The following is a 27242-nucleotide window of genomic DNA, read 5'->3' as shown; positions in this document are numbered from 1 at the left end:
AAGGCTATGGTTTTTCCAGTGGTCATGTATGGATGTGAGAGTTGGACTGTGAAGAAAGTTGAGCACTGAAAAACTGATGCTTTTGAACTATGGTGTTGGAGAAGACTCTTGAGAGTCCCTTGGACTGTGAGGAGATCCAACCAGTCCATCCTGAAGGAGATAAATCCTGGGTGTTCATTGGAAGGACAGATGCTGTAGCTGAAACTCCAGTACTTTGGCCACCTGATGCGAAGAACTGACTCTTTGGAAAAGATCCTGATGCTGGGAAAGATTGAGGGCAGGAGGAGAAGGGGACAACAGAGGATGAGATGGTTGGATGGCATCACCAACTCGATGGACATGGGTTTGGGTAAACTCTGGGAGTTGGTGATGGACAGGGAGGCCTGGCTTGCTGCTGTTCCCTGGGGTCACAAAGAGTCGGACACGACTGAGCGACTGAACTGAACTGAATGCAATAGTGTAAAGCAGTTATTCTCCAATTAAAAATAAACAAATTAAAAAATTTTAAAAAGAATTAAAAAAAAGGATGAAACAGGGGCTATCACCATAGATACAGACTTCAAATAGACAATGAAGTAATACAACTCTACACACATAAGTATGACAATTTAAATGACATCATGGGGACTACTTCCCTGGCAGTCCAATGGTTAAGACTTCGCCTACCACAAGAATATACAATGGAAAAAAGACAACCTCTTTAACAAGTGGTGCTCGGAAAACTGGTCAACCACTTGTAAAAGAATGAAACTTGAACACTTTCTAACACCATACACAAAAATAAACTCAAAATGGATTAAAGATCTAAATGTAAGACCAGAAACTATAAAATTCCTAGAGGAGAACATAGGCAAAACACTCTCCGACATAAATCTCAGCAGGATCCTCTATGACCCACTTCCCAGAATACTGGAAATAAAAGCAAAAATAAACAAATGGGACCTAATTAAATTTAAAAACTTTTGCACAACAAAGGAAACTATAAGCAAGGTGAAAAGACAGCCTTCAGAATGGGAGAAAATAATAGCAAATGAAGAAACAGACAAAGGATTAATCTTAAAAATATACAAGCAACTCCTGCAGCTCAATTCCAGAAAAATAAATGACCCAATCAAAAAATGGGCCAAAGATCTAAACAGACATTTCTCCAAAGAAGACATACAGATGGCTAACAAACACATGAAAAGATGCTCAACACCACTCGTTATCAGAGAAATGCAAATCAAAACCTCAATGAGGTACCATTACACGCCAGTCACGATGGCTGCTATCCAAAAGTCTACAAGCAATAAATGCTGGAGAGGGTGTGGAGAAAAGGGAACCCTCTTACACTGTTGGTGGGAATGCAAACTAGTACAGCCACTATGGAGAAGAGTGTGGAGATTTCTTAAAAAACTGGAAATAGAACTGCCATATGACCCAGCAATCCCACTCCTGGGCATACACACCAAGGAAATCAGATCTGAAAGAGACACATGCACCCCAATGTTCATTGCAGCACTGTTTATAATAGCCAGGACATGGAAGCAACCTAGATGCCCATCAGCAGGCAAATGGATAAGGAAGCTGTGGTACATATACACCATGGAATATTACTCAGCCATTAAAAAGAATTCATTTGAATCAGTTCTAATGAGATGGATGAAACTGGAGCCCATTATACAGAGTGAAGTAAGCCAGAAAGATAAAGACCATTACAGTATACTAACGCATATATATGGAATTTTAAAAGATGGTAACGATAACCCTATATGCAAAACAGAAAAAGAGACACAGATGTACAGAACAGACTTTTAGACTCTGTGGGAGAAGGCGAGGGTGGGATGTTCTGAGAGAACAGCATTGAAATAAGTATACTATCAAGGGTGAAACAGATCGCCAGCCCAGATTGGAAGCATGAGACAAATGCTCAGGACTGGTGCACTGGGAAGACCCAGAGGGATGGGATGGGGAGGGAGGTGGGAGGGGGGATCAGAATGGGCAACACATGTAAATCCATGGCTGATTCACATCAATGTATGGCAAAAACCACTACAATAAAAATAAATAAATAAATAATACTTAGAATAGAAAGAAAAAAAAGACTTCACCTTCCAACCAAAGGGGTGCAGGTTCAATCCCTAGTTGGGGAAGTAAGATCCCACATGCCTTGGGGCCAAAATCCAAAACATAAAACAGAAACACTGTGTAAAATAGATGACCAGTGCAAGTTTGGTGCATGAAGAAGGGCACCCAAAGCCAGTGCTCTGGGATAACCCAGAGGGATAGGGTGGGGAGGGAGGTGGGAAGGGGGGACACATGTATACACATGCTCCCTGATTCATGTTGATGTATGGCAAAAACCACCACAATATTGTAAAGTAATTATCCTCCAATTAAAATATATTAATTTAAAAAAATGGTCTACATCAAAAAATCTTAAAAAAAAAATGACACAATGGATTAATTACTTGAAAAGCACATACTACCATAACCTACCCAATGTGAAATGATCTAAATAGCTCTTTAACTATCAAGAAAATAGAATATTTAAGTTTCTAAAAGTCTCCAAGCCCACATGGTTTCCCTGGAGAATTCTGACAAACATTTAAAGAAGAATTAGCATTAATCTTATACAACTGCCTCAAGAAAAAGAAGAGCAGAAAATACTTAGCAATTCATGTTATAAGCCAGCATTACCCTTATGTCAAAACCAGACACAGACAATACAGAAAAAGAAACCTTTGGACCAATATTCCTCATGAATATAAAAAGACAAGCACGTGAGGAAATGTAGAGCAAAAGGAATTCTCTAACATTGCTGGGGGCAGAGTCAGAAGGTACAACCATTTTGGGAAAAATGGCTTGGGATAATCTACTTAAATTGAACATCCTACAGCATTTTTACTCTTGGGGACAGACCCAACAAGAATGTTCCCAATGCTCCCCAAAGACTTGTACAAGAACGTTAGTAACAACACTATCCCAATAGCCCTAAATGCCCTTGTGCATGTCAGCAGTAGGTTGGGTAAGGAAATGATAGTATATGCACATGATGGATTAGGATCCAGCAATGGAAATGAGCAAACTTCACTTATATGTAATATCATGCATGAGTCTTACAAACAAAATGCTGAGTGACAGAAGCCAGACACAACAGCATTCAGTCAGAATACTACTGATGTCAATGTGAAAGACAAATGCAGTTATGATACGGTGTTAGAAATCAGGAGTAGTTACTCTGGAAAGAGATGTGGGACACCCAAGAGACTGGTCATGTGTGTGTCTTGATTTGGGTGCTGGTTACATGAGTGTGGTTTACGAATACTCAGCAAGTCATACTCTGAGGCTAAAGTGAAAGTAAAAGTGAAGTCGCTCAGTCGTGTCCGAGTTTTTGCGACCCTGTGGACTGTAGCCCACCAGGCTCCTCCATCCATGGGATTCTCCAGGCAAGAATACTGGAGTGGGTTGCCATTTCCTTCTCCAGGGGATCTTCCCAACCCAGGGATCGAACCCGGGTCTCCCGCATTGCAGGCAGACACTTTAACCTCTGAGCCACCAGGGAAGCCCTTATGTGTAACTTTTATCATGCATGAGTGCTAAGTCACTTCACTCGTGTCCGGCTCTTTGCGACCCCATGGACCTTTGCCTGCCAGTCTCCTCTGTCCATGGAATTCTCCAGGCAAGAATAGTGGAGTGGGTTGCCATGCCCTCCTCCAGGGGATCTTTCTGACTCAGAGATCAAACCCACATCTCTTATGTCTCATGCATTGGCAGGCAGGTTCTTTACCACTAGCGCCACAGGGGAAGTCCAACGTTTCATCTGGTATATTCAACTGTGGTGGTTTAGTCACTAAGTTGTGTCCGGCTCTTGCAACCCTATGGACTGCTGGGACTGCTGGGCTCCTCTGTCCATGGGATTCGCCAGGCAGTTGATGTAAAAAGCAGGAAAAAGCCTGTTGGACCTGGCGATATGAAGGTTACCGGTGAGCACACGTTGTGAGGAGGTGGCGGGCTGCGGGCATCTCATGTCAATTCCAGCTCTGCATGAGCACTGGAACACGGGCAGCTCGGGGGCTGGGGCCAGGCTGCAGGGCCGCGGGGGGTAGAGCAGGGAGCCGAGGCCAGCCTGCAGGGCCGCGGGGGGCAGAGCAGGGAGCCGAGGCCAGCCTGCAGGGCCGCCGGGGGCAGAGCAGGGAGCCGAGGCCAGCCTGCAGGGCCGCCGGGGGCAGAGCAGGGAGCCGAGGCCAGCCTGCAGGGCCGCCGGGGGCAGAGCAGGGAGCCGAGGCCAGCCTGCAGGGCCGCGGGGGGCAGAGCAGGGAGCCGAGGCCAGCCTGCAGGGCCGCGGGGGGCAGAGCAGGGAGCCGAGGCCAGCCTGCAGGGCCGCCGGGGGCAGAGCAGGGAGCCGAGGCCAGCCTGCAGGGCCGCCGGGGGCAGAGCAGGGAGCCGAGGCCAGCCTGCAGGGCCACTGGGGGCAGAGCAGGGAGTTGGAGCCAGGGCTGCTGAGCCCGTGCTCACTCAGTAAACTGGCCTGTCTCTGATTTTGAGAGCACAGAGGCTGCGAGGATAAAGGAACATTAGACAGGAATATGCAAGTGCATCTGAGTCTGAGGCTACTTTCTGAACAACAAACAGGCGGAACAACTCTGTGCTCTTGTGGGAGCGCCTTTATCACAGCAGCTACACAGGCTGGTGACCGACAGTCACAGGACAACCTGGTGTCATGTAAGAAAAGGCCAAGGATTTCAGTGCACTGTACTTACCAAGGCCGGGAAAAGTTCTTGAAAGATTTTGGGCTAAGGGACAGACTCTGATTATATTTGAAAAACTCACATATGTAAGATGCTTCATTATCTCTCCATGCCAGAGAAAGGCAGATTGTGTATGCGTGCTGCGTGTGTGCAAAGCCTCCACTCTTTTGGGGGCACAATCATATTTCGGTCTTGAAGAGAAAACACAATTCTGTATCATCAGTCTTTATTTATCTACTTTCCTTTTTTTCTTTTGAAAACCTTTATTATTTATTTATTTGGCTGTGCCAGGTCTTAGCATGTAGGATCTTTAGTTGCTGCCTGGGAGATCAAATTTGGGTGCCCTGATTGGAAGTGTGGAGTCTTAGCCACTGAATAACCAGGAAAGTCTCATTAGTCTTTTTTAAAAAGCATGAGAATTATAATTTTGTGATTAGGCCAGGAGATATATATATATATATATATGAAGGCCAAGCTCTACACACACACACACACACACAAAGGATAACATAATCAGTGTTAGGACAATCACTAAACTGCCATATACAAAACCACAGTCTGGAGTCTTAATTACAAGGGATGATTAGGATATGAAAATCGTTCATTCTTTCATTGCAAATGACAGGACGATGTATAAACGTAGGGACCAAAAGCAAGAAGAAAGATCTGACCAGTATATTCACAGAACAGGATTTTCCATGGCTACAGAGTGGAAAGGAGTAGCTAATAAAGCAAAATGGGTAAACTAAAAGTTTCCACTGCCTTAGACAATTTGTCTGGTTCATCCTTGAATTTTTAAACTGTGTTTTCAGTAGGAATATTTTCTGGAAATAACCCAAGAAATTCTTTCTAAATTAACACTTGCTAAATGAAATAGTCTGTAAACCACTTTTCCAATATGAAGTATACACAATCTACATGTTTGCTGTGCATTCCACATTAAGTACACTGTGGAATGTACTTAATCTGAATGTCCACTGGGGAAAAGACACAAGAGATGAGATCATTTGCTTATAGATACAAAGATGACGACCAACATGACCAACTCACTCCCGAGTTCTGCCAAGATCATCAGGTTGTGGATGTCTGGCCTGCTGGGTGCACCCAGAAACAGATGGATCTACCTCTTAACAACCAAAAGCCTGAGTGGTCCTGCTTGCTCAAAACTCCTTCCCGTGGGGCTTTCTTGGCTGGCCCATCTAGTTTCAAACTGCACTGAGTTCTGTCTTGTCCTCAGTCCCTTCTTCAATGCCTCACCTTCTCTTACGGGGTGGGTGGCTCTTGTGTGATCCCACAGCTCAGATGCTCTTCCTGGATGTTGCCTTTGACTTTGATCTCTCCTTGGCACACTCTCTTGGTACCTTATTTGCGTTTGGATGTCTAGACAGCTGCGTGACCTGAGTGGCATTCCGTGATATCTCTGCATAAAATTCACTATCCCAAGATCAACTGAACAGTGCATGTGTCTCATACCACATGTAAAAATGACACAGAAAACCTCTCTGAATTGTCTTTATACCGATCACATTTACCCCAATTTGACACAATACAAAATAGGTGATGAGAAAAAGGAAACAGAAGCGGAGGAAAATCTGTCTTCCAAGTTTTCAAACTTGTTTTAAAATACCAACATTTCCTGAAATGCAGAAGGGAAAGTGATGAATGTTAAGTGGGTATTTTTTCACCTTAACTGACTGATCAGAAGAGTATTTATAAACCCCTGACTGATGTCTGCAGCTGATAAATCAACACCAGAGGAGAACGTTTCAAGCACATTTATCACTTAAGACAAACAGGCTATTCTGAGTGTGATTATTTTTTATTCATCACTTTAGCTTACCTCTGCATTCGCTTCTGCTCAGTGTTAATAGTATCTGTGGAAGACTTCTCAATATTTAATGCTATAGCATGCTTACTGCATGCTGATGAGGTGAAACTCACGCGTTTGATCTCCAGAAAGCCAGTAACCTTTCCAAAAAAAGTTTCTATCTCACACTGAAGCCTGATCCCAGGTGGCTTCCATGTAAATAGCTGCTGATGGCTTCAATGCCATGAAGATACAGAATTACAGCTTTAAGGGAAATTAAAGGCCAAGATATTTATATTTGAACAGACTTGCTGAACGGCACAGAATCCCATCATCAGCAGAGGACACCCAGCAGCCAAGGGTATTGCAATCCAGCATCCATACGACTCAACACCCAGGACCATCTGCTGGGTCAGCATTACCATGTCACATTCAAAGAACTACAACATGAAATGAAATCTTACCTGTTCATTTTCCTCTTCATCGCTGCTTAGCTTAAGGTCATCCTCTAGCATTCTGAAAGAGGGAACACAAAGGTACAGATACTTAGCAAATTCAAGAGACTTCAGCACCAAAATACCTATGTTAGAGCAACGCTTCAGTAATGAGTGTAATTTTTGTTCCTGTTGAGTCACAAAGTTGTCTCCGACTCTTTGTAGCCCTATGGGCTGGAGATCAAGCCAGTCAATGCTAAAGGAGATCAACCCTGAATATTCATTGGAAGGACTGATGCTAAAGCTGAAGTTCCAATACTTTGGCCACCTGATTGGAAGAGCTAACTCATTGGAAAAGATCCTGTTGCTAGGAAAGATTAAGAGCAGGAGAAGAAAGGGGAGATAGAGGATGAGATGGTTGGATATCATCATCAACTCGATGGACATGAGTTTGAGCAAACTCCAGGAGATAGTGAAGGATAGGGAATGAGTGTATTAGATTTCCTCATTGGAAAAATGTTTCCTTTTGAGCCCTTTTCCTCCAATGCCACATTATGAAAATGAACCCTCAGGACAGCCATAGGACATGACAAGATGCTTCAAGAATACGAGGTTTTAAACAAACAGAATCAAATGGGTGCTTTTCCTTGTGACGTTTTAATTCCATAATTATTCGTTCATTGTTTCCCATGTGGCAGGGGCTCGGCCATATCTCTATTATTATTGGCAGGAAACAGAGGAGGAGAGTGGGCAGAACTCTGCCAAGAGCTAGAAAATAGTAAACTTGAGTTCTCGGTGCAGCTGTCTGATGTTCCCCATCGGAGATCTGGAGAAGAATCACTATCTGACCATCCTCCTGGATGGGAAAAATCAAGCAGCAGGAAATTTTCTGAAATATCTCATCCGTCAGGTGTGTCATGACAGACCCAGTGGGAAAGCATATTTTTGGGTCCATGAAAGTTAAATCCATGCTTCCAAACTGTGGTGCTGGAGAAGACTCTTTGAGAGTCCCTTGGACTGCAAGAAGATCAAACCAGTCAACCCTAAAGGAAATCAACCCTGAATGTTCATTGGAAGGACTGATGCTGAAGCTGAAACTCTAATCATTTGGCCACCTGATGCAAAGACCCGACTCATTGGAAAAGACCTTGATTCTGGGAAAGATTGAGGGCAGGTAGAAGGGGACAACGGAGGATGAGATGGTTGGATGGCATCATTGACTCAATGGACATGAGTTTGAGCAAACTCTGGGAGACAGTGAAGGACAGGGAAGCCTGGTGCACTGCAGTCCATGCAGTCACAAAGAGTTGGACACATCTTAGTAACTGAACAAGAAAAAGTTAAAAGTCAAAAATTAAAAAAAAAACCTGAAGAAGAATAGATACATGTATCTGTAAAACTGAATCACTTTGCTGTACACATATTGTGAATCAGCTATACTCAAACATAAAATAAAAATATAGGAAGATGATGGATATGTAAAAAATTAAATTTTAAAAAGAAACAAAATTCAAATGTTATTATTTCTGATGATGATGAAACTATATTCTTATCAGCATTGCTCATTTACTTCTTTATAGAATAATTGTTTTCACAGGACGTCATTCAAAAGAAATCTCACTAAGAAGCACATCTAAACACAGATGAGTGCGAAACTGCTCTGCCTGAAGCAAGGGGAAGAGTCCCTTTGGGGACGGACACTGGGGCTCCCTTGGTGGTCCAGGGGCTGAGGCTCTGCGCTCCCGAGGTGGAGGGCCCAGGTTCCACCCCTGGTGGGGGAACTGGATCCCACGTGACCCAACTAAGGGTTCAGATGGTGCAACTAAGATTCAGTGCAGCCAAATAAATAAAACAAAGAACTTTTTGAAAATCCAAAGCCTGACCCCTAAAATGTGCTGTTTCCTTTAAAAGCTAATTATAGGCCTATTGTTGATAAATTTCTCTCAATATTTAAAGATTTTGATAGAAACCATTTAAAAAGTCTTTAGTGAATTTGTTACAATGTTGCTTTTGTTTTATGCTTTGTTTTTTTTTTTTTTTTTTGGCCATGAGGCATGTGGGAGCTTAGCTCCCTGACCAGGGATTGAACCTCCACCTCTTGCCTTGAAAGGCAGAGTCTTAACCACTAGAAATGGAAGTCCCTTCTGAATATTTTTAGTAATTTCAGTGACTTTTGGGGTAAGCTTGGGGTAAAGATCTGCCAGGGCAGGGTGTGGGCTCAGTTCTGCCCCGAACAGCCCCTCACCAGTCCCATTTCCCTCTTTGTAAAGTGAAAGGCTATAAAACTGGGCATCTGCAAGGTCCAATACTGCTTTAGATTCTTTGAGTCTGCAAAATAAATTTGCCCCTCATTTCCTAAAGTAGAAAAACTCTTGCATTTGTTCTAAAGAGCACGACTGTGAAATTTCCAGGCAATTTTCCTGTACCATTTAAGCCATAACCATGAGGGCACCAAATCCTCCCCTGGTTGTGGCCATTCTACCAGCAGCAAGTGGAATCCTTCTTTACTACCTAAGCCAGAAGCAAACAAGCCAAGTGCCAGCAAAGACTGCACAGTTACACTGTAACTGCCTTTACATCCGTGTGGCTTATCACTCATTTCCCTCGACCTCCTGAATTCGTACGTGGGCTTCACAGAGAAGACACACACTGGGATTTATTAGAGCATTGCTGGGAAAGAACCCAGGAGGGGTCTGTGTGTCCTTGGTCCTGGGACCCTAGTGGCCAGGAGGGTGGTGGCACAGGGTACAATACCCCCTGGTTGCCTGGGCACCTATCACAAGATGACTTTCCTACCCAAAGGCATATTTCCTTTCTGATGAAAACGACAGTTTCTGTTCTCCCACCACCTGTCTTGGGGTCAAGTGCCAACTGAAATTTGGTTTAATCTCGAGGACTGCTCTGTAAGCACTGGATGTTCAAAGTGTGGGTGGGAAGGTGGAGGGAAGGACACAGCATCATGGTTAGGAAGCCCTTGTTAGATGGAAGCTATGTCAGGGGTGGCTGAGGAGTTCATCTCTGTGTGGACAGCAGTGTGTACACATTTGAGGACCACTGTCAACCAGAGGAAGACACTCCGACACGCCCCAAAGCCAGGGTTTTTAGCTTGATTGCACACCAGTCTTATGTGAGTTGGTCCCTGGGAGCTGTGCAGAGAAAAGAATATGTGGCCGTTTGCCTCTGAGAATCCCATTAAACTTCAGAATGTCTAGGAATAGGAGAAACTGGCAGTGGGAACACCGAGTTCGACAGCTTATTCACACTGCACAGCACCCCGGGAGCCGGCTGCCACCAGCACCCGGGACCGCAGTTCTGTAATAGTCACCACCAGCCGGAGCTCAGATGCCACATGCTGAGGTGACTCAGGCTCAAGGAGTCCCTGAGACTCAACTTCCAAAGCACAGCACTTGTCCCCTTTCAATGCTGGGAACGTCAACGTGGCTTCTTAGAGAGCCTGAAGAGGAGCTGAAGAGTATCTGAGGTTAGAGAAGAAAAGAGAAAAGCTGGGACCACTTAAGACCCTCAGAACTGTCCCCACTGGGTTCAGACTGTGGCTGGAGGCCACCCTCCACCCACATCCACATGCACCATCAGAGCAGTCTGTCCCCAACTCCAGCCCACCCATTGACAACATATTTATCATCTATTTTCTAAAGGAAATAGATGAGCTTAAGCAAGTTAAACAACAATAAATAACAATAAAAGCTTTAAACCAAGAGTGAAAGAAAATGCAAGCTAAGCGTTGGTGAGGACTCAGGGCAGGGGTGAAGGAAGGAAGGCCGACTGCAACACTCTGAAGCACTGAGGTCGGTGACTGGGATGGAAGTATAGACTGCATCTCTAGGCCCCTCCATCCGAGCCCCAGCAGGCTGCTCCCTTCCACGTCCCTCCACCCCACCCCTATACATCCCTGGGGTGTCCTCCTAGGTGTCCCAGCTCCTGCCCAACAGTAGCAGCTCCCAAGGTGCCAGGCCTGCTGAGCACTTTCTAGACCTCATTCTATCCCACAGCATCTCCTTGAGGCGGATGCTGCCGGGACAGCGGTCCTCAGGGGTCAGAGGTCAGACCACCCTGGGAGGAATCTTGGCTTTGCATTCAGCTAGTCCTTTCTCAGTGGGTTTCCTGAGAAATCATTACACAACCCTTGCAAACTGCTTAGTGCAGAAGCTGGTCCAGAACCAACATTCAACACATGTTCATTTTTCATGAATACTCCTCTTTTACCTCTGAGGATAAAGCCTTGGAGCATTTAAGAAATGTGCATGTGTCAACAATTTGGGACAGAAGATGTTTCTGTAATAATGCCTTAAAACTAAGCCATTGCTCTATTTTCAGGCCATCTTGAGAAGAAAAGATGATGTTTTCTAGTGATTGTGGAGAGGGAACATATTTTATGATATATTGCTGCCATGGTTGATGGATCTGATGTGACTTTATGTCTACAGAGGGCAAAAAACACAGCCAGCACTCTGAGTGCACAGGGGATGTGTCCTGGAGCCTCTGGTTGGCCACATGACAGGGTCCCTTAGCAGGACTCACAATCTGATGACAATAGGGATGCTGAAATAAAACAGCTGATAAAGTAAAACGCTGCGAATGAAGGCCAGAGAGCAGAGGTGCAGCCAGAGGTGCAGAGAAACCTGGACTTCACGTCCTGAGTGCCCGAGGAACGTCACACTGTGTCTGGGCCACTTCTGGTCAGTACCTGGTGGTGACTTCACGGTGGAGTCTGGTCAGACAGCTGAGAACCAGCACCCTGACAGGACTGAGGCAGGGCTGTTTTAAACATGCATCTTGGTGATTCAGATTCTATTCATTTCTCACTGGCACACTGTGTGGACAACAGTTTCTGAACATTATTGTCCCAGGAGCAGCTGGTGTGTGTGCATGCTCAGTCAGGTCGGACTCTTTAGCGACCCCATGGACTGCAGCCCACCAGGCTCCTCTGTCCACGGGATTTCCCAGGCACTCTTACTGGAGTGTTTTTTCTCCTCTAGGGGATCTTCTCAACCCCTTGATCGAATCTGTGTCTCCTGCACTGTTTTACTGCTTTCCACCTGAACAAAGGGTCCTCTGGGGGCTGTGCAGAGAAAAGGGTGTGTGGTCGTTTGCCTCTGAGTTCTGATGGGGCACCCAGTACAAACACTTCCCTTCACAGTTTGCCAAGTACCACCTCGGGTGGACCACTCTGTTTCTGGAAGTGAAGGGTGAATGAAAACACTGCCTCACCACTGTCAGCAGGATTACCATCCAAACTCCCAATCACGTACTCATTCCATCTTCCGCATTCTTTCGTGGTGGGCACCTATCTTTGGAAAGCATGCTGTCTTCCAGGGCTGGTTCTTCTCACACATTATGTTCAAACCAGTGCCAACATTTTTAAGGGCCTTAAAATTTTGGAGGTCTGGCATAACTAATTCTCATGGAACTCAATTGCCTCATCTGAAGGTAAGGCTCTCAGAAAAGTGAGGATTTCAATACAGCCCTTGCGATTTGGACAGAGGAGCCTGGCGGGTCGCAGTCTAGAGCGATGCAGAGTTAGACATGACTGAAGTAACTCAGTATGAAACATGCACTTGCAACTTTAATATTTGAAGACGGTAGCTCTGGCTCAGAGGTAAAGAATCTGCCAGGCAGACCCCTTGGTGGGGAAGACCCCCTGGAGGAGGAAATGGCAACCCACTCCAGTATTCTTGCCTGGGAAATTCTACGGACAGAGGAGACTGGCGGGCTACAGTCCGCGGGGTTGCAAAGATTCGGACACGAGTGAGCTCTCACACACACACAACTTTATGTTGTGGCTGCTGCTTATATTTTTGATATCCACAATTCCTCAGGAAGCAGAAATAATAGCCTAACCTTCACAGATGGCCAGCTGCTCCTAGGGCTCATCTTTTTACACAGGTATTGCAAACAGCCACACTAACTACCTTCAAATATGACGGCAGTCATTTCACACAGCAGTGGTTTTTAATTAATAGTATTTCCTGGAATTGCTTGTCATTTGGGGCCTTTATCAGACCTGAATCCTTTAGCCCTTTAACGTTCATTTCATGGTCTTAATGGCGTCTTAAAAATCGGAATTTTAATTGGGCTGTTTGGTTTGCAGATTTGTTTCCATAGCTGGTGCTTCTATGATCTCCACCTGTTTGAGATTTAAAGCCAAAGACAAATGCTTATGACTCCCTATTAAACATATTCATATATGCAAATATCTACTCTAACAATTAGCTGTGGCATGTTAAACCTGCCTGTCACACAAGTTCATCCCTCTGAAGGAATTCCCCGAGCCTTCCTTGCTGCTGCTTGGAACACAGGAGGGGAACTTATGAAACTCCTCTTCTTGTTTCTGAAGTCCACTGTTCTGTCAAGGTTAGCGCTACCACCTGCCTGGGCTTATTTTCATAAACAGGTGACACCCTTCCTCTCTGCGTTTGTTCAGAAGAATTCAGCTTGTGCTATTCCCCAGTTAACTGAGAACCCAGGTGGCCTAGGACAGGCTCAGCCAGAGTTGGGGATGTAGTGCATCCAGGTCACAAGTCAGGGAACTTAGTCTGGAAGCCAATGTAGAGATCAGGAACAAGACAAAACGTGGTCTATACAGACGGCCTGAGACTTTTCCAACTTTGAGTCTATCCTACCCAGGTGTCATGTCGACGTCTTTTGAAGCAATGCTGGTTCATGGGAAGATGACATCTGCTCATACAAGTCTTTCTGGATCCCCTCTTTCCAGGATTAGTCCTAGCTATTCATGAAATCGCAAACTGTCTTCTGAGCTCTTTCACCCATGTTCACTCTGGGGTGAAAGAGTCCTATAGCTTTTCTGTGTATGGCCTTATTTTTTCTTAAGGACATTAAGTTCCAATGGTCCTTTTCTTCTATTGAGTCTACCTGCTGTCTTGATACAGGCCTGTCTTCCCTGGGGGACAGCATCTCATTTCCTACCACTTAAGACCCTTGCAAAAGCCAACCCCATTTAGGAATCCTGCCCTACCCTGGTGAGACACGGTTGTCTTCAAAATCTCAATCAAACAGATAGTCTTGTGTGTGTGTGTGTGCTTAGTCGTTCAGTCATGTCTGACTCTTTGCAACCCACCGACTGTAGCCTGCCAGGTCCTCTGTCCATGGGATTCTCCAGGCAAGAATATGGAGTGGGTTGCTATACCCTTCTCCAGGGGATCTTCCTGTCCCAGGGATTGAACCCAGATATCCTGCATTGCAGGAGTATTCTTTACCATCTGAGCTACAAGGGAAGCCCGGGGAGTCTAATATCTAGTATCAATACATAAATATAGAATAAACGGAAGTCAAAGAAAGGTGAAAATCAACACGAATAAAAGGGCACAGTCTGTGGCACTAGAGTGGTGGAATGGGGTTGGCCAGCACTGAGTCTGAATTCTGTCCCTAACCAGCTCTGTGAACTTGGGCAAATCATTCACTCATTCTGGACATGGTTTCCTCAGCTCTAAAATTAAGCTGGGATAAAATGACCTCTACAAACTCTTGTGGCCCTAAATTCTGACTCTCTGCCACTATCAACGGGTGGAAAGTCCAGTTAGACTTGGGACTAATTAGAGAGTTCCCTGGATCTGATTTGACACGACTCATTTAAAAGTAAAACTGCCAGGTTGGAATTTGATTAAATGGCCCAAGTTCCACACTGGAGCCAGGAGCCTGGAGTGAAGTCCAGTTATTTCTTTGAATGCCTACTTTCTCGCATGTCAGGTGAAACATTTCACATGGTTCTTAAATTTACATAAAAATGAGCATGGCAGTGCTTTTAGATGGACGAGTGCTACAGAGTGTTTGACATTTCTAGAAACATCTCAGTTATGCAGATGACACCCCCCCTAATGGCAGAAAACAAAGAGGAACTAAAAAGCCTCTTGATGAAGGTGAAAAAGGATAGTGAAAAAGTTGGCTTAAAATTCAACATTCAAAAAACTAAGATCATGGCATCCAGTCTCATCGCCTCATGACAAGTAGATAGGGAAAAAATGAAAACAGTGACAGATTTTATTTTCTTGGGCTCCAAAATCACTGTGGATGGTGACTGCAGTCACAAAATTAAAAGACGCTTGCTCCTTGGAAGAAAAGCTCTGACATACCTAGACAGTGTATTAAAAAGCAGAGACATCACTTTGCTGACATAGGTCTGTAGAGTCAAAGCTCTGGTTTTTCCAGTAGTACGTATGGATATGAGAGTTGGATCATAAAGAAGGCTGGGCACCAAAGTATTGATGCTTTCAAATCGTGGTGCTGGAGAAGACTCTTGAGAGTCCCTTGGACAGCAAGGAGATCAAACCAGACGATCCTAAAGGAAATGAACCCTAAATATTCACTGGAAGGATTGATGCTACAGCTGAACCTCCAATATTTTGGCCACCAGATGCCAAAATATTGGCATCACCTTTTCCTCATTGGAAAAGCCCCTGATGCTTGGGAAAAATTGAGGGCAGGAAGAGAAGGGGGCAGCAGAGGATGAGATGGTTGGATGCCATCATTGACTCAATGGACATGGGTTTGAGGAAATTCTGGGAGACAGTGAAGGACAGGAAAGCCTGGTGTGCTGCAGTCCACAGGGTCGAAAAGAGTCAGACACAACCTATCAACTGAACAACAATAAGAAACATCTCTCACGTGATACGGTGTGAAGGACAGAGCCTCGCCTGCAAGCACCGGCTACACTGAGTCTGTAATAACTGATCATCTTCCCAGGAACAAAGGCTCTTGTGCCAGGAGGTCACGAGAGCTGGACCGGGAGGTAGCGGCAGCTCCCCACCGGGGCTCGAGACCAGGGAAGTGTTCTTTCTTCTGTTACAAACTAACCCGTTGTCTCTAGATACTTTCTAGATTCTTCCTTATTATATTGGAATGTGATCCCAAACACACATCTAACAGCTTTGGGGTTAGTTTAAAAAAACCAGGCTCATAGTTTTCTTTTCTCCTAAGGGCATCTACAAAGAAAATCAGATGACACATATGCTAAATGATGAGCAGAGCAGCACAGAAATTTGCCAAGAACCCCCATCAAGCCTTCGCCAAGTGCTCCAGGCTCTGTTCTGTGCAGCACTGGAGGCACACGTCCTCTTAAACATTGTATCTGCAGGAGACTTCATTCTTTCTAAGGAACAACATGTCCCCGAGCTCCACTGCAAAGGCACATTTAGAAAAGCACGTGGTCACAGGACATTCTTCCAAGTAACGGAAACAAGGAGCTGGCGGCCAAGTGTACTGAGCCGTTAGCTCCTCACCAGATCGGTCTTCCAGGGCAGCAAGGACCCCGAGGTGCTGCAGCAGACTGTTTACCGAGGAAAGCGGACTCGGCAGGCCGGCGACTCTGACTTCCAGCGCCTAGGGCAGCAGGAAGCTCCCCGCACAGGAGCCTTGGGAGTCAAAACTGGACCAGTGCTTCTTAGACACCTGAGGGCTCGTTAAGACACAGGAAGCTGGGCCCGCCTCCAGGTGTGGGAATGGGCCCCCCCATATTTGCATTTGTAAGTCCCCGGGTGATGCAGAGGCTGCCGGCCAGAGGCCACACTTTGAGAAGCACTGGGCTAGGCCGTAACCTCCTGTCCACAAAGGTTTATTACATCTCGAGTCAGCCACTGAGCGCAGAGAGCCTGTGGGATGGTCCCTCGAGGCTCCTCTGAGGACTTACTGGGGCCTGTGGTCTGGGTCGGGGGTCCTGTGGCCCTGACACTCAGGCACACCCCAGTGTGGATTCCTCCCCAGATCTCTCCCAGTTTGACCTGGGCCAAAGGGTGGGATCCTAGAGAGAACCAGGGAGAACTCTCACTCACTCCCACATCTGCTAAGGAAAAGAGCTCATTCATCCGAACCAGCTGAGCCTGACTCACTGGATACAAGCTCCCAAGGCTCGTACCGGCCCTCAGAATGTTGGGTTAGCCAGGCATGGGACCGGTGACCCAGTGAGCCCCCGAGCAGAGCACTAGAGGAGGAGGACTCTGCTGGCTTCAGGCTCGTGCAGGGGTCAGATGGAGTCGAGGAAGGGGATCCCCGGGCCTGGTGGACCTGGGGATGGAGGTAGATTATATCCTGCAGGCCCATGGTGCTCTTTTTGAAAAGTGACACACACAAGCGGTTCAAAACTCCCCCTAAAGATGAACTATCCAGGGAAATGCCTCCCTCCTTCCTGTCCCTACCTACTCACTTCCCAGTCTTGCCCCCCAAAGTCACCACTGTCTGCAGTTTCTTCTGTATGACTTCAGAGCTTCTTTAAGCATTAACCAGCAAATATGAATGCAGCACCAGGAGCCCCTTAGAGCTGTGCTTAGTCGTGTCCGACTCTTTGCTGCCCCATGGACTGTAGCCCGCCAGGCTCCCCTGTCCATTGGGTTCTTCAGGCAAGAGTACTGGAGTGGGTTGCCATTTCCTCCTCCAGAGGATCCTCCTGACCCAGGGATCGAACCTGCGTCTCCTGTATCTCCTGCATTGGCAGGCAGATTTTTTTACAACGTGAGCCACCTAGGAAGTCCCAATTCAAGCCTAACAGGTCATTAAAATGTTGTAGTAGCCATGTTAAAAAAAGTAAAAAACAGGTATAATTAATTTCACAATATATTCAATATATATAAACTAATGTTATCATGTCAATGTGAATTTCCAGGGCTCAACAATCATATGTGGCCAGTGGCTGCCAGACTGGACAAGACAGGCTCAGAGCTTCTGCAGATGAGGACTGTTTGTATCCCAAGGAGGTTTTACATCCCTGCCCCCTCCAACCTTCAGCTCCTCTTTGCCTCTTTCAAGGGTCACTCTTCTCTACATTTCCTTCCTCACGGGGTACACTGGACAAGTCTGTGAAGCTAAAGACCCTGATAACTCAAGAGCGTGGAGGAGTTGAGCGGGAGAAAGGCCAGGCTCTGGTCAGAACCGATGCAAATGTGCACCCCTGTTGACAATTCCTGGTGGGGTCAGGGACCCCAAAGGCAAGTTAAATGTGTCCGTGACCCACCTTGCTCCCAGTTCTGAGGACACTCTCTGCTCGGGACCTGACACACCACAGTGTCTTATGGAAGAGCTGTGAGGAGGAACCAGTGTGGGCAGAAACAGCTGTGGGCGGTTCACAGAAGGATGTGCTCAGGACGAAGCATTCAGGAGCCACAGGCTTGGAAAACAGCTGTGCAAATGCGCTGCGTCTAATGCTGACCGCCTGGCCAGGGAGTCTGTCTGCTCTCTCCTCTCACTGATCATGTCCCCGCTTCTCTCAGATGTGGCATTTTACCAAAGTTATTTGAAATAGCCCAGTTTTTGTTTGTTTTTTGTTTTTTCTTTTTTTTTTTAGTTACCTATTTTAAAAAGTGTGCTGGCTGTTCTTTTTATTTGGAATTGCAGTTCTAGCGAGGGGATCTGGGCAGCTGGGCCCAGTTTCCTTGAACAGTTCGGGCCTCTTTCCACCCAAAAAGTTGTAAGTACACCACACAGTTGGGATGATTCTGAAAACAAGAAGATGCTCCCTCTTTTCCCTTCAGGGTACTGTAGACTATGAAGTAGCTTTCTCAGAACTATTAGCCTCGAAAATTGCTTGCTCCTGAAAGAATCACAGGGAAAGAGGGCTGGCTGGACTCGATCATCTCTATCAAAAACAAGCTGGACTTTAGAAACAGTACTTTAATAGGGAGGGCTTCCTCCTCAAAGCTGGTTTTAAAATTCCCAACGTTGTTACAAGGACTTTCAGAAAATTAGCTCCTGAATTAATGCTTTTGTTATTAGAGGATTCTAATAACACTAATTCTAATTAGAGGTTTCTAAGGCGTGATGAATTCAAGTTCTGCAGACCTGGGAGAGAGGTCAGGGGACCCTGACTGGGAACTTGGCAGAACCCTGTGCTGCCCAGACTTGACCACGGGCATTTCTTTACATGAACCTCTTAGAAGGGGATTGTGTACCTACCCCGAGGGGAAGGAGAAAAGAGGTCTGCAAAGATTGGCTCCAGTCTGTGATGCCAAATGTTGATGGTCAGAAACTGGGTTGCCTATTCTGTTTCCTAACTAGTGGTTTGCTTATTTCATTCATAACTCTTGACAGGAAGGATGTACTGAATCTGGAAGGGTCATACATAGGGCAGGCAGGTTAAGATGTGTTCTTTTGTTCACAATACCAGTTTTTGCATTTTTGTGGCGATTGCTATTGACAAGTCGACTGCTGAAACAGCCCCTAATTAACAGATTTATTTGAATAGATACACTGTGAAGGTTAGAAAACAGAGTCGGGAATAATCTCCTAATAAGTAAAGGCAGGCAAGTTGAACTACATTCACGTCACATGTTCCCTGAGTGTGGCCTAACACAGTGGTTTCTAGACTTTATTACACAATGGAATCACTTGGGATCTTTAAAAAAAATATTAATGCCAGCCTCCCACTCCACCCCCACATTCTGATGTAATAGATCTGGGATGTGATCTGGGCATCCAGAATTTTAAAAGCTCCCAGGATGATTCTCATTTATAGACAAACATAGGAACCACCATATAACACAGCGAACTGGACAGTCTGCAGAGGGGAATATCTTGAATAGCTCTGGTCCCTGGAAAAAGTCCCAAACTCTGAGTTTTACTCTGTCCACTAATAAAAAGGCATGAAAGTCAAGACACAAATGAGACGATACAAGTGAAAGCACACTGGAAACTGGAGAGGCTCCTAGGGGTTTCTCATCCGTGAGGTCAGCATCACCTGGGTGTTAAAGCACTGACTCATGGGCTTCTTTCCCAGAGACGCTAATTTAATTGGTCCTAGACTGGGCACCAGTGTCAGTACTCTTGTTTTGTCATGCCGCACAGTATATGGCATGTTAGTTCCCTGACCAACGATTGAAACTGCACCCCCTGCATTGGAAGCATGCTCTTAATCACTGGACTGCCAGGGAAGTCCCAATATTGATATTTTTGGCAAGTATCCCAGATGAATGTACTATTCAGCCAGGGTTGAAAACCACTGCCTAATTCCAAACAAATGCTCACCTTTTCATTAAAGCTGTCTGCAATCTCCACATCTTATCTGACTTTGTACAGAACTAGGGCATTGTATTAAGACCATGTATCAACTCAACTGCCTTCACCTTTCCCCCAACTTTCATTTGAATACGAACGTTTCCAGGGAGGTGGGCATTTCCTGAATGCCTAGGGTAAGGCACAACTCACCCTTACTAATGGGTTAATGGATTATCTTTCTGTGTTTTAAAATTCTTAGTGGTTGTTTTCAGCAATGATGGGCAGTGCTAGGGCATCTGAGATCATCTTCTGGCTTGTTCTTCAGCCTCTGGGATGAAATAGAGATGCTTCCATAGGTTATCCTACCTTCCAAGGTCTCTGGAGAAGTCCCCAAACTTTCTTCAAGACAGTACAGCATAGTTATTGCTGTTGTTCAGTTGCTAAGTGATGTCTGACTCTTTGTGACGCCATGGACTTCAGCACACCAGGCTTACCTCTCCTCCACCATCTCCCAGAGTTTGCTCAAACTCATGTCTATTGAGTTGACAATTTCATCCAGCCATCTCATCCTCTGCCTGCCTACAGGGCTTTGGGTTAGATGTCACCAGTGAGAAGCGCCTGCATAGGATTTGGAAGGTGGAAGGGTAACAGAAGGAGTTGCACTGGGGCAGTGGAAGCAGGTGTATAAGCTACAGCAGGTGGTAGATGTGAGGCTCTTTCAGAGGCTTCCAGGATCCTTCTGGGAATAACACCTGCAGATGCCAAGACATCTGAGATGACTGTCGGCAGTTTTCATCCATGGCTTTCCAGAACTGATAACTGATTTCCAGCTGGCCCCTGACCTAGCTTACCTAACCCTCCTGGTGGACTTGGAGGTCACTCATGTCCTGTGTTAAGTGTCTTCCTACTTGAAATACCTCAAGTGGCTTCTCTTTTTCAGATCAAATTCTAACTGGTAGGTATAGTAATTAAGAGCTTGAGCCCTGCAGTCAGAAAGCCTGACTGATGGATCCCTATGCCTATTCTACCACATATGAGCTGTGCATCCTTGTGCAAAGAACTCAGAGTTGCTCTCTCAGTTTCCTCATCTTTAAAATGGACAAACAAACAATGTTCACCTCCTAGGAATGTGGGAATTCTATGGGGGGAAATGCATAAAACATTTTATACAGTGGCTGATACGCAGGAATTACTCAATATTCAATATTAGTATTGGAATTTTATTACCCATTCTGTCTTGTAATAATACCATGGGATAATGTAAGTTCTTTTTACTTTTTCTAAAAGAGAACATAAACTTCTTAATTTATTGACCACTTCCAGTGAGCCAGGTACGTTCTAGGTGCTAGAAATAGAAAGTTGAAAAGTCTCTGCCCTTATATGGCTCATAAAGGCAGATAAATAAAACTAGTGAGGTGAGTAAAAGAGTGGGAGCACAGATCCCCATCTTTTTTCCTTGTCAGACGGCCCTGCTCCTCTTTTTCTTTCCTCATAGATTTTATTCTCCCACATCTCCTACATTGGCAAGCTGATTTTTTTTTTTACCTCTGAGCAACCAGGAAAACCCCAGACAGAGGCTATGATATGAATCTACTCACCCTCTCTGCCACAAACATAATAAGCAGATCGCTTAAATGTAAGGAGAAGGAAAAGTCATCTATGTTCCATGTTAAAGCATCCTATTATCTATTCATTGAACTGGTTGGGGGATTGGTAGATGATCGTCAAACCAAGGCATTTAGTGAATTCACTTTTAATGCTACCATTTTCATAGTACTTTGCCTAATACTTCTGATGCTTCTAGAATTTTTCACTATAAAACTTATCCAGGTGGTCTGAATACATAAATCAAATAACCTCAATTAAAAAAATTTCTCATACATACTAAGACTAATTCACCACTTTTTTTTTAAGTGAAAAGGGCTGAAAATTAGGTCAAGTATATGAAATGTTCTATTTATAATTTTCAGGTATACACACTGGCTTTTGCAATGGGAACTATGATAACCCATTCAACATGCATCTCTGGAGTTCCCTGGTGGTCCAGTGGTTAAGAATCTGCCTACTGATGCAGGGGACACCAATCTGAACCTTGGTCTGGGAAGATTCCACATGCCACAGGGCAACTAGGCCCATGTGCCCCAACTACTGAAGCCCACATGCCCTAAAGCGTGGGCTCAACAACAAGAAAAGCTACTGCAATGAGAAGCCCTTGGGTTACAACTAAAGAAAGCCTATGTGCAACAACAAAGACCCAGCACAGCAAAAAAACACAAACAAACAAACAAAAAACAAATTAAATAAATAGATCAATATAACCCCTGCATCTCAATCCACCAATGACATCCTTTGGGGAGTTGCTCTCATGGTGATAAAAAATGTATCAAACAATCCATGCATATCAAACCATGTCAGTGTATTGAAAGAGTATGGAGGGTCCTTAAAAAATTGAGTTGCTACATGGTCCAGCAAACCCACTCCTGAACATAGATCCAGAGAAAACTATAACTCAAAATGATACATGTACCCCAATGTTCATAGCAATTACAATCCAAGACATGGAAGTAAACTAAATGTCCATCAACAGATGAATGGATAAAGAAGATGTGGTACGCATATACACAATGGAATATATTTTCAGCCATAAAAAAGAACTAGGAGGAGTTCCCTTGTGGTCTAGTGGTTAAGACTCTGCCTGCCCATGCAGGGGACACTGGTTTGATCTCTGGTCCGGGAAGATTCAACATGCTGTGGGGCAACAAAAGCCCGTGTGCTACAACTACCGAGCCTTCACGCCACAACTACTGAAGCTCGTGCACCCTGAAACCTGTGCTCTGCAACAAGAGAAGCCACTGCAGTAAGAAGCCCCCTCACTGCAACTATAGAGTAGCCTTAGCTTGCTGCAACCACAGAAAGCCCACGAACAGCAAGGAAGACCAAGTGCAGCCAAAACATTAAAAAAAAAGAAAAATGAAGGAATTCGCTGGTGGCTCAATAGGTAGAACTTGGTGCTTTCACTGTCAAGGGCCCAGGTTCAACCCCTAGTTGGGGAACTAAGATCCCACAAGCCTTGGGAGCCATGGCATAGCCAAAAAAAGAGAATGACATAATGCCATTTGCAGCAATGGAGATGGACCTAGGGATGATCATACTAAGAAAGTCAGAAGGAGAAAGGCAAATACCATATGATATCACTTTTGTGTGAATTTAAAATATGACACAAATGAATTTATTTACAAAATAGACTCATAGGCACAGAGAACAGATTTGTGGTTGCCAAGGGAGAGGGATGGATTGGGAGCTTGGACTTCCCTGGTGGCCCAGGCGTTAAAACTCTGTGCTTCCCATTGCAGGGGGCATGGGTTCAATCCCTGGGCCCCTGGTCCACAAAGTTGTGCATGCCACGCCGGTGTGCCCCCCCAAAAATGTACCAGACTGAGAAGTCTGTAGACACAGCTAAGGGGTGGAGCTGCAACGTGTCTCCATGATAGCTACAGGCACAAATCAAAGGCTTGCCATTATCTGTGCAAAGTGGTTAAATTCTGGCCAAATAGTCATTTTAAGTCCTAACAAAGCATTCATATTCTTGACTAGCAAGAGTAGAATTTTTTCCAGGTGACAGATATCTGCATTTGCAGGCACAACCCATTAAGGGTATAGGGGACACCCTTGTTTCTTGGTCTTGCTTGGGCACTCTGACTTACGTGACATTTACGTGATACTCCTTCTTAGAGATGCTCTGTGCATGGCTCTCTGGCCTCTTGAGGATCTCTTTAACTTTGAACTTCCTTGATGAATCCACCTCTTCTGGCCACTCCTCAGAAGCTGATGCAATCCTAGGATCCTGCCTGCCCCCACTCTCTGATCTTCTACACCATCTCATCTCTTCATCTGCTCCCAAGGATGACCACTGTGACCTTATCCTCCACTGTGATATGTCCCAAACCAGATCCCACTACCTCCCCACCTAAAATCCAACATTCACTGCTGAATTCCATGTCCACCTGCTCACCTGCATGCGGGGTTTGGCTTCCCCTCTCTCCTCCTTACAGCTTCTTCAGCTTTCTCTTGAACCCATTTCTGTCTCCACCCCTTCTCTCACTCCAGGTCTCACTGTAATCGACTCCCTCTCCCCCGTCATTCCTCTAGATTCCATTTCCCACCTTGCTTCAGTTCATCTCATATCTACGTTCGTGGTCCCTGCTGCTTCTAAAGTACACAAACCTCCTCATGGCCTGGCCTCAACTCGTGGCAGTGGCTCCCCTGTACTCACTGGGCACTGACCTCGACTGTGGCTTAGAGGGCCAGGCCCTCAGAAAGCTGAGGCTGAGCAAGTGCCTTCCAGCCCTGGCAGGCCCCCTCACCGCCCTTTTCCCCTCCCCATCGGACCATCTGAGCCAGAATTCCCTCCCTCCCACCTGCACTGCACTCCCTATTCCAGGGAGATCTCAGGCTGCCCGATTCCCAAGGCTGGTCTCCCACAGCTCTGTCCCCCCAGCTGAGTGTGAGTTTGTCCCCCCAGCTGAGTGTGAGTTTCTGGAAATTTTAGGGTTTCAGGGGTACTCTGAGAGCTCCATGAAGGATCTTGCAATATACCTGTGCCCAAATTATCTTCATGAAAGATGCAGACACCGTCATGAAACTCCACCCGAGACACGTGTAGGGGCCCAACTCCTGCACCCTGTGGTCCAGGGCAGGGCTTTATTTTGGAGCATCTGGTGACAGAGTGCCTTTGTGTCCTTTCCCCCACACCCCTGCCCTGGACTATTTCTCTGCTCCTCTGACCTGTCTTCCCCAAAGACATTTCCCTCAGGCTACAGTTAGGGGACCGAGGCCATGAATGAACTTGTGCACTAGAGAAATCCTCTGCAGAAGGACTTCAGAGGCATTGTGACAATGGAGACCAGCGGTTGATAAGCTGCGCTGTCACTGGCAGCCCAGCCCTTTTAGCAGAGGAGAGCCTGTGCAGGAGGGCAGGGCCTCAAACGTCTCAGCAGCCACCTTAGCCCCCAGGGGGAACAGGCTTGTGACAGTGCATGCGGACAGCCCTGCAGGGTCAGGAGAAAACCGGGCTTAAGGGGAAGGCTCCCTAGGATGAGGGCTGTTAGATTAAAAGGTAGAAACTCATTCTGAGGGAGGTTGTGTTTCAGAAGGATGTTTACTTAGTGATTGGGAACCAGGGGTGGCTCAGATGGTAAAGAACCTGCTTCAATGCAGGAGATGCATGTTTGATCCCTGGGTCAGGAAGATCCCCTGGAGGAGGAAATGGCAACCCATTCCAGTATTCTTGCCTGAAGAATCTCCATGGGCAGAGGAGCCTGGCGGGCTACAGTCCACGGGGTCACAAAGAGTTGGACATGACTGAGTGACTAACAGTTTCTCACTTTCAGGAACCAGGGAAAGGCTAAGTTCATTCAATTAACTTAGTATTTAACATGGGGTTAACGTTATCTAGAATTTAGAAGCTTTTAAGGACACTTCAGCAGAGCCTTCTTCCCTTCTCCTTGGGAACTTCTGGAAGCAGTGACTGGTCATCAGTCCCTGAGGCTTGGCTGAGCTTGCTGGAGTGCAAGGTCGGAACAGCTTTGCTGAAACCTAGAGAGGGTGTGGCCATCGCTGAAGGGCCCACACCCTACCTCTCTGGGCCCAGGCTGCCTCTTGAAAATCTCAAGCACTGTTAACTCGTTCCCCTGCAGAACTGAATCCCAAGGCATGAAAAGTCCCCAGCTGTTAAACCCAATGTTGGCCTCTGTAGAGGTCTCCCATTAGCCCAGGGGGCCCCTCTGGTCAGGGGACAGGACAGTGAATTCTGTTGATTCCTTGGTCTTGATCCCTTCTTCAGCAGCACTGTTCCTTATTCTTGCTCTTATGTGTCATCAGCCGCAGCGAGGGTTGGGAAGAGCTTATCAGTTTGTGGTGGTCAGAGGTGGGGATTGTGCCTGGGAGGTACAGGTAGCATAAGGAGGACGGGCTGATGAAGGTCCCTGAGGAGTTTTCAAGGAGGGGGGAGGAGGAGCAGCAAGTCACATCCTACAAATCTCTGGGTGCTGCGTCCTCACCTGCAGCCTGCTCCCAACCTCTGTCATTTGAACTGTACACACCTCTGAGGGTCCACCTTAGATACGCTCCTCTAGGAAGCCACAGGCAATCCACCTGCTCTGGTCTCCCGTCTTTGAGCACCACCACGGACCCTTGTCCTGGCTGAAGGACCAAGATGATGAATGAAACTCCTCACATCCTGTGGACCAGTCAGGTGGTCAGTACCAGGTGAAACACGGTGCGAGGGGGCTGGAGCTGCTGCAGCTTTGTGGGGGCTCCACGCCCATCCCGACGCACCCCTCTCACATGGCTCCTGACACCTTGCACAGAAATGCTCTCTCTCCATTTCACCCCCTAGCCCCACAGGGTCAATGTCATTTGAGCAGGGGCTGAGAATGTCATCTTCCCATGTTGACAGTCATGTCCAGGGCTGAGCATGGGGCCCCTGACAGAGCAGGAAGTTAACTGGACAGATTCTCAACTGAACCAAATGAACAGAAATAGACCACTGTGGTTACAGAGGAAGAGCTGGGCAGTAGAACAGGAGAAAAGGGCTAAGACCACGCCATGATGAGAATTCCATTCTAACTGCAACTCAAGTCTATTAATTGATAGGAATGTTAAGATCATTACTCCAAATGCGTACCTCTAAATGTGATTGTGCAAGAAAATTGCAGTTTTCTCTGTGTATTTCAGTCATATTCTTGGAAAGAAACCTTCTTCCCCCTCTTGGTTAGTGCAAAAACCGGATGTGCTCAAATCTAATTTTCATATGTAAAGAGTTTATATACCATTAGGATTTCTTACCTAAGATCATCATTTACAGTAATTCTAAGCTTTTTCTATTAAGGAAAAACACTTAAGCTTTTCCTTTTTTTAGAAGCCAGGGTGATTTCAACCAAAGAAAAATGAAAGCATTAGTGGATATTACAGAAATGGCATTGCCTCCTAGATCCTGCAGTTTGTAAGTCCTACGTTTATTGCTGGTTCCTTGACAACAGGGAAATGACTTTTTAAATCTTATGACACCAAGTAAATACTTCCTTCTACCTTTCCCTTATTACTCAAAAATAAAGTCATTAATTTTTTTTTTAAAGAATGAACATGAAAAAAAAAAAAAAGAATGAACATGAAAGCCAGTGATTTTTGGTGCCTTATTTACATTTAGGTTGGTAATAAGTAAAGCACTCACAATACCTCTTTCTTTTCCCATCATTATTTCCAATGTTGAGGTATCTTACATAAATAAAACCCAGTCTTTTCATTGTGTAAATATGT

General features: G+C 45.7%; 1 protein-coding gene across 1 annotated transcript in view; it reads right to left on the bottom strand.

Moving 5' to 3' along the window:
• The window catches only part of AFF3 (ALF transcription elongation factor 3), a 558198-nt gene that overhangs the window by 123483 nt on the left and 407473 nt on the right, over positions 1-27242 (bottom strand). Inside the window, exon 11 of the mRNA XM_065929723.1 lies at positions 7002-7053. Within this exon, the coding sequence (XP_065785795.1) occupies positions 7002-7053 (52 nt within the window). The remainder of the gene's footprint in view (positions 1-7001; positions 7054-27242) is intronic.

The sequence above is a fragment of the Muntiacus reevesi genome, chromosome 3 (assembly GCF_963930625.1).
Source record: "Muntiacus reevesi chromosome 3, mMunRee1.1, whole genome shotgun sequence".
NCBI classification, from domain to species: Eukaryota; Metazoa; Chordata; class Mammalia; order Artiodactyla; family Cervidae; genus Muntiacus; species Muntiacus reevesi.
This window is presented reverse-complemented; position numbering and strand designations above follow the sequence as displayed.